At 45.3% G+C, this 6,882-nt stretch overlaps 1 protein-coding gene across 1 annotated transcript in view; it reads right to left on the bottom strand.

Annotated features, from left to right (window-relative positions):
* LOC139392095 (integrin beta-8-like) overlaps positions 1-6,555 on the bottom strand; it is a 42,555-nt gene extending 36,000 nt beyond the window's left edge. The window contains exons 1-3 of the mRNA XM_071139814.1: positions 6,291-6,555; positions 3,752-3,837; positions 114-285 (exon numbers count right to left, since the gene is read on the bottom strand). Of these exons, the coding sequence (XP_070995915.1) occupies positions 114-285; positions 3,752-3,837; positions 6,291-6,555 (523 nt within the window). The remainder of the gene's footprint in view (positions 1-113; positions 286-3,751; positions 3,838-6,290) is intronic.
* Positions 6,556-6,882: the final 327 nt, after the last annotated feature.

The raw sequence follows: 6,882 nt of genomic DNA, 5'->3' as shown, positions 1-6,882 counted from the left end.
AGCTCAGGACAATATTATGTACAACAACCAGAAACAACCACATGCATCACGATGTACATTATAACAGGTCAATGTACAAAAACAGCCAATCAGTGAGTTACTCTGCCCCTCACCTGGTTGGAGTGTGAGTGTGATCTCTCCAGGTGAAACCTGGGTTCTGCTGGTCGTAGGGTTGACCTCCACCATGACCTCTGGATGCTCTATGAATTCTAGGCCACACCCCCTCCTGGCCAGGGTCACTGCCAGGTCACAGCGCTCTCCCACCTCAGCTCCATCCAGGAAACGCTGTTAGGGGTCAGAGGTCAGATGTCAAAGGTTAGAGGTTAGGGACCATTCCTTTATCTCTGGAGATTATATAAGGGGTCAAATCCATTTCATGTTGTATTTTATCACGCAACCCCATTGGCTGCTGTCACCGGCTTCATCAGTAAGTGCATCGATGACGTTGTTCCCACAGTGACTGTACGTACATTCCCCAACCAGAAGCCATGGATTACAGGCAACATCGGCACTGAGCTAAAGTGTAGAGCTGCTGCTTTCAAGGAGCGGGACTCTAACCCGGAAGCTTATAATAAATCCCGCTATGCCCTCCGACGAACCATCAAACAGGCAAAGCATCAAAACAGGAAAAGATTGAATCCTACTACACCGGCTCTGACGCTCGTCTTATGTGGCAGAGCTTGTGAGCTGGGCTTCCCTTTAAACTGTTGACCTTTAAACAGGTCAACATTCACAAGGCCGCAGGGCCAGACGGATTACCAGAAAGTGTACTCAGAGCATGCACAGACAAACTGGCAAGTGTCTTCACTGACATTTTCAACCTAATACAAACATGTTTGAAGCAGACCACCATAGTCCCAGTGCCCAAGAACACTAAGGTAACCTGCCTAAAGAACTACTGACCCGTAGCACTCACATCTGTAGCCATGAAGTGCTTTGAAAGGCTGGTCATGGCTCGCATCAACACCATTATCCCAGAAACCCTAGACCCACTCCAATTTGCATACCGCCCCAACAGATCCACAGATGATGCAATCTCTATTTCACTCCACACAAAAGGAACACCTATGTGAGAATGATATTCATTGACAACAGCTCAGCGTTCAACACCATAGTGCCCTCAAAGTTCATCACTAATCTAAGGACCCTGGGACTAAACACCTCCCTCTGCAACTGGATCCTGGACTTCCTGACAGGCCGCCCCCAGGTGGTAAGGGAAGGCAACAACACATCTGCCACGCTGATCTTCAATACAGGGGCCCCTCAGGGGTGCGTGCTCAGTCCCCTCCTGTACTCCCTGTGCGTGGCCAAGCACGACTCCAACACCATCATTAATGGTTGCTGTTATCCAGGACCTCTATACCAGGCGGTGTAAGAGGAAGGCCCAAAAAATCTGCCCAAGACCCCAGCCACCCTAGTCATAGATTGTTCTCTCTGCTACCACACGGCAAGCGGTACCGGAGCGCCAAGTCGAGGTTCAAAAGGCTTCTTAACAGCTTCTACACCCAAGCCATAAGACTCCTGAACAGCTGATCAAATAGCTACCCGGACAATTTTTTACACTGCTGCTACTCGCTGTTTATTATGTATTATCTATGCATAGTCACTTTACCCCTACCTACAGGTACATATTACTGAAATTTCCTCAACTAACCTGTACCCCCGCACATTGACTCAGTACCGGTACCCAATGTATATAGCCTCGTTATTGTTATTTTATTTTTGCTCTTATATATTTTACTTTCGATTATTTATTAAATATTATTATAAACTATTCATTTTTCTTAAAACTGCATTGTTAGTTAAGGGCTTGAAAGTAAGCATTTCACTGTAAGGTCTACACTTGTTGTATTCAGCATTTCACGGTAAGGTCTACACTTGTTGTATTCAGCATTTCACGGTAAGGTCTACACTTGTTGTATTCAGCATTTCACGGTAAGGTCTACACTTGCTGTATTCAGCGTTTCACGGTAAGGTCTACACTTGTTGTATTCAGCATTTCACGGTAAGGTCTACACTTGTTGTATTCAGCATTTCACGGTAAGGTCTACACTTGTTGTATTTGGCGCATATAACAAATCAAATGTGATGTGATTTGATTTGATTTGATAGGGGAAAAAACAGGACTGATCTACATACGTCAGTAGCCTACTCTCTTTCATTTGACTGGATGATTAAATGACTCTGATTTCACAGCCAGTATTCAATAAGAGTTTTCTATACAAGGTTCCTGTAATCAAGCAGTAAAACATGGTCCGGATTATCTGACACAGACTAAAACTAGTCCAGGACCAGGCTGAATCTGTGTCTGGGAAACTAAAACTAGTCCAGGACCAGGCTGAATCTGTGTCTGGAAAACTAAAACTAGTCCAGGACCAGGCTGAATCTGTGTCTGGGAAACTAAAACATAGTCTCTCCAAGCTACAGTCCTACAGGAACATAGTCTCTCCAAGCTACAGTCCTAAAGGAACATAGTCTCTCCAAGCTACAGTCCTACAGGAACATAGTCTCTCCAAGCCAGTCCTACAGGAACATTGTCTCTCCAAGCCAGTCCTACAGGGACATAGTCTCTCCAAGCTACAGTCCTACAGGGACATAGTCTCTCCAAGCTACAGTCCTACAGGAGCATAGTCTATCCAAGCTACAGTGCTACAGGAACATAGTCTCTCCAAGCTACAGTCCTACAGGGACATAGTCTCTCCAAGCTACAGTCCTACAGGAACATAGTCTCTCCAAGCTACAGTCATACAGGGACATAGTCTCTCCAAGCCAGTCCTACAGGAACATAGTCTCTCCAAGCCAGTCCTACAGGGACATAGTCTCTCCAAGCCAGTCCTACAGGAACATAGTCTCTCCAAGCCAGTCCTACAGGAACATTGTCTCTCCAAGCTACAGTCCTACAGGGACATAGTCTCTCCAAGCTACAGTCCTACAGGGACATAGTCTCTCCAAGCTACAGTTCTACAGGAACATAGTTTCTCCAAGCTACAGTCCTACAGGGACATAGTCTCTCCAAGTCAGTCCTACAGGGACATAGTCTCTCCAAGCCAGTCCTACAGGGACATAGTCTTTCCAAGCCAGTCCTACAGGAACATAGTCTCTCCAAGCTACAGTCCTACAGGAACATAGTCTCTCCAAGCCAGTCCTACAGGAACATAGTCTCTCCAAGCTACAGTCATACAGGAACATAGTCTCTCCAAGCCAGTCCTACAGGGACTTTCCTCCCGTACCAGCCCAGCAGACTGGCATAAACTGGAACTGACAATGTGTGCTATCTGAGCTACCTCACTCTGATACAGTGTGTGTGTGTGTGTGTGGGGGGGTGCTTTCCAATTCACACACCAGTGAGCAAACCCACTCAGTCTCAAGACCAGTGACCCAGGTCATGGTAACCTTATTATCATGCGTGTGTGTGTGCGTGTGTGCGTGCGTGTGTGTGTGTGTGTGCGTCACAAGGATAGAGGAACAAGACCACACACACACACACACACACACTGACATGCTGTTAAACACACACATTATACACCTCCCTAAACAACATCAAAGCCTGCTGCTTCTCTACAGAGGAATGTGAATGCTGCACTCCTCTCTCTCCTCTCATTCTCTCTGTGCCTGCCCCTCTCTCCTCTCATTCTCTCTGTGCCCCCCCCTGATCTCTCTCTCCTCTCATTCTCTCCGTGCCCCCCCCCTCTCTCTCTCTCTTTCTCTCTCTCTCTGTCTCTCTCTCTCTCTCTCTCTCTCTCACTCATACCTCCTGAAAGCACCAGGCACACCGTGGTCCGCGTTGGAGGCACTCTGAACATGATGAGACAGGAGGAGACGAACACACACTCTCACCTGTAGAAAGTAATAAAGAGAAATAGAGAGAGAGAGAGAGAGAGGAGAGGACGAGAAGAGAGAATTAGCATATGAAAGACTGACTGGGGAAACCGTCATTAACCATGCAGCACTAAGACTCTGTCAATGACCATGTTTAAATCAGGAAATTAGAGAAACAGTGTAGTCACAACAGCTTACTGTGTGTGTGTGTGTGTGTGTGTGTGTGTGTGTGTGTGTATGTGTGTGTGTGTGTGTGTGTGTGTGTGTGTGTGTGTGTGTGTGTGTGTGTGTGTGTGTGTGTGTGTGTGTGTGTGTGTGTGCGTGTGTGTGTGCATGTGTGTGTGTGTGTTAGCCCCCACGAGGTCAAATTATATTTCTAGGGGGTTTAGGTCTAAGATTAGAATTAGTGTTAGGGTTATAATTACGTTAGGAGCTAGGGATAGGGTTAAGGTTAGGGTTAGGAGCTAGGGATAGGGTTAAGGTTAGGGTTAGGAGCTAGGGATAGGGTTAAGGTTAGGGTTAGGAGCTAGGGATAGGGTTAAGGTTAGGGTTAGGAGCTAGGGATAGGGTTAAGGTTAGGGTTAGGAGCTAGGGATAGGGTTAAGGTTAGGGTTAGGAGCTAGGGATAGGGTTAAGGTTAGGGTTAGGAGCTAGGGATAGGGTTAAGGTTAGGGTTAGGAGCTAGGGATAGGGTTAAGGTCAGGGTTAGGAGCTAGGGATAGGGTTAAGGTTAGGGTTAGGAGCTAGGGATAGGGTTAAGGTTAGGGTTAGGAGCTAGGGATAGGGTTAAGGTTAGGGTTAGGAGCTAGGGATAGGGTTAAGGTTAGGGTTAGGAGCTAGGGATAGGGTTAAGGTTAGGGTTAGGAGCTAGGGATAGGGTTAAGGTTAGAGTTAGGAGCTAGGGATAGGGTTAAGGTTAGGGTTAGGAGCTAGGGATAGGGTTAAGGTCAGGGTTAGGAGCTAGGGATAGGGTTAAGGTTAGGGTTAGGAGCTAGGGATAGGGTTAAGGTTAGGGTTAGGAGCTAGGGATAGGGTTAAGGTTAGGGTTAGGAGCTAGGGATAGGGTTAAGGTTAGGAGCTAGGGATAGGGTTAAGGTTAGGGTTAGGAGCTAGGGTTAGGGTTAAGGTTAGGGTTAAGTTTAAGTTTAAGGGAAAATAGGATTTTGAATCGGACTGAATTATGTGTCCCCACATGGTTAGCTGTACAAGACTGTGTGTGTGTGTGTGTGTGTGTGTGTGTGTGTGTGTGTGTGAGTGACCAGGTGCTCCAGTGTAGTTATTTCACTGGATCAGCCCTTCATATAAGGAAATGGGTCAATTGAAGGGCTTTATTACAGACAGAAATACTCCTCTGCACAAAATTTGAGCGAAATAAGCTTTTTGTGCATATGGAACATTTCAGGGATTTTTTTTCTTCAGCTCATGAAACACTTTACATGTGTTTATATGTAGGGGCGGCAGGTAGCCTAGTGGTTAGAGTGTTGGGCCAGTAAACGAAAGGTTCCTAGATTGAATCCCCGAGCTGACAAGGTAAAAATCTATCCCCGGTAGGCCGTCATTGTAAATAAGAAATTTGTTATTAACTGACTTGCCTAGTTAAAAAAAACTCCCCTTCACCATGCAGTCAAACACATTAATCAGAGTAATTATGCTACAGACAGTAGAGTAGGCAAATACTGTGCTTCTAAACAATGTCCCGCATAAGAACTATGGACATAATTCCACTACCAAATCAATATCAGGCTAACATCCCATGTATTCCCTGTGAGATTGGTGTTGTAATGTTATGTAGGCCTTGTTAGGAATGCTACAGGTCCCAGGTTGACTCATTTGTTAAATTAATTTATGACTAATTAGTGAATTAACAAGCAGCTCTGACTTAATTACTGTGTAGCTGGGCTCTTGACAGATCAATAACAGGATCAATGCCGCGATAAACATAATCAACAACTTTTCAATGCCTGAAGAGATTTATAATATAAGGCTGAGAGTATAACAGTATGCAAAAATGTATTTGATAGATGCAGTGCATTGATAGGCTATATGTGGTTTTCATTGTTATTGACACAATAAGATGTGTCAGTGCAACGTCACGTCGGGGACGCTGATAGATGACCAGCAGGGTGACGAGTCGGGACATTGACGAGTCGGGACATTATCGTCCATTGTTAGTAATCTATGTATGCTTGTGTTCCCTCATGTGCTTTATGTATTGATTTGTTGTTAATTAAAAAATATATATTTTAAAAATAATAATAATAATAATCCAGACTGGTCTCATAAACTAGACATAGCATAATAAACGCAAATCCGGGACACTCGGACATTCATTCATTGTTAATGATTGCTTTATTCATTCATCTGTGACACCCATTGACACAATGATGATGTTATCCATTTAATAAAGATATCTTCATTCGCTCTTTCTGCAGTAGCCTCGCCGAGCTATCAAGGTATATTCTGTCACTCACCGGAATGAGAGCTCCCGCTGGTGATGTTAGCGGCCAAAAGCAGGAAGAGCAGCACAGGATTGTCGTATTTACGTAGCCAGGAAGTCATATCCACACCAGGAGCAGGCTTGTAGTAGTCGAGACACCAGCAGCAGCTCCGGTCACAGGCTACTACTGACACTATCCGATAATCAACCGGGAAATACCTTGCGTCCGCGCTAACAAGAAGCAGCGCCGGGAATGCACGGTGGTCGTTGGTGCATCGTTTTTTAAAAGTTCCCCCCATTCATCTGCTTCATGTAGAATCACCCGGCAAGCTTTAAAGCGAAAAGGAGAAAGTGAAAAGGAGACATCTCTCTTTCTCTCTCATCGTAGCAGCTGTTGTTTTGTGCATTCCCCAGCACATCCTGCGGTCCCAGGAGAGACTGAGCCCGTTCGAATAACAAATGATTTGTTTCTTCTTTGCAAGGTTTCAACCTTGAGCGTTTCACGTCCATGTGCTAATTTTCTCCCTGCATGAGAAATTCGCTCCCTCTCTTTATCTCTCTCCCAATTCATTTCAATGGGCTTTATTGGCATGGGAAACATATGTTAAAACATCGCCAAAGCAAGT

This window comes from Oncorhynchus clarkii, chromosome 32 (genome assembly GCF_045791955.1).
Source record: "Oncorhynchus clarkii lewisi isolate Uvic-CL-2024 chromosome 32, UVic_Ocla_1.0, whole genome shotgun sequence".
Classification (NCBI taxonomy): Eukaryota; Metazoa; Chordata; class Actinopteri; order Salmoniformes; family Salmonidae; genus Oncorhynchus; species Oncorhynchus clarkii.
The sequence above is the reverse complement of the archived record's forward strand: the minus strand, read 5'-3'. Positions and strand labels throughout refer to the sequence as shown.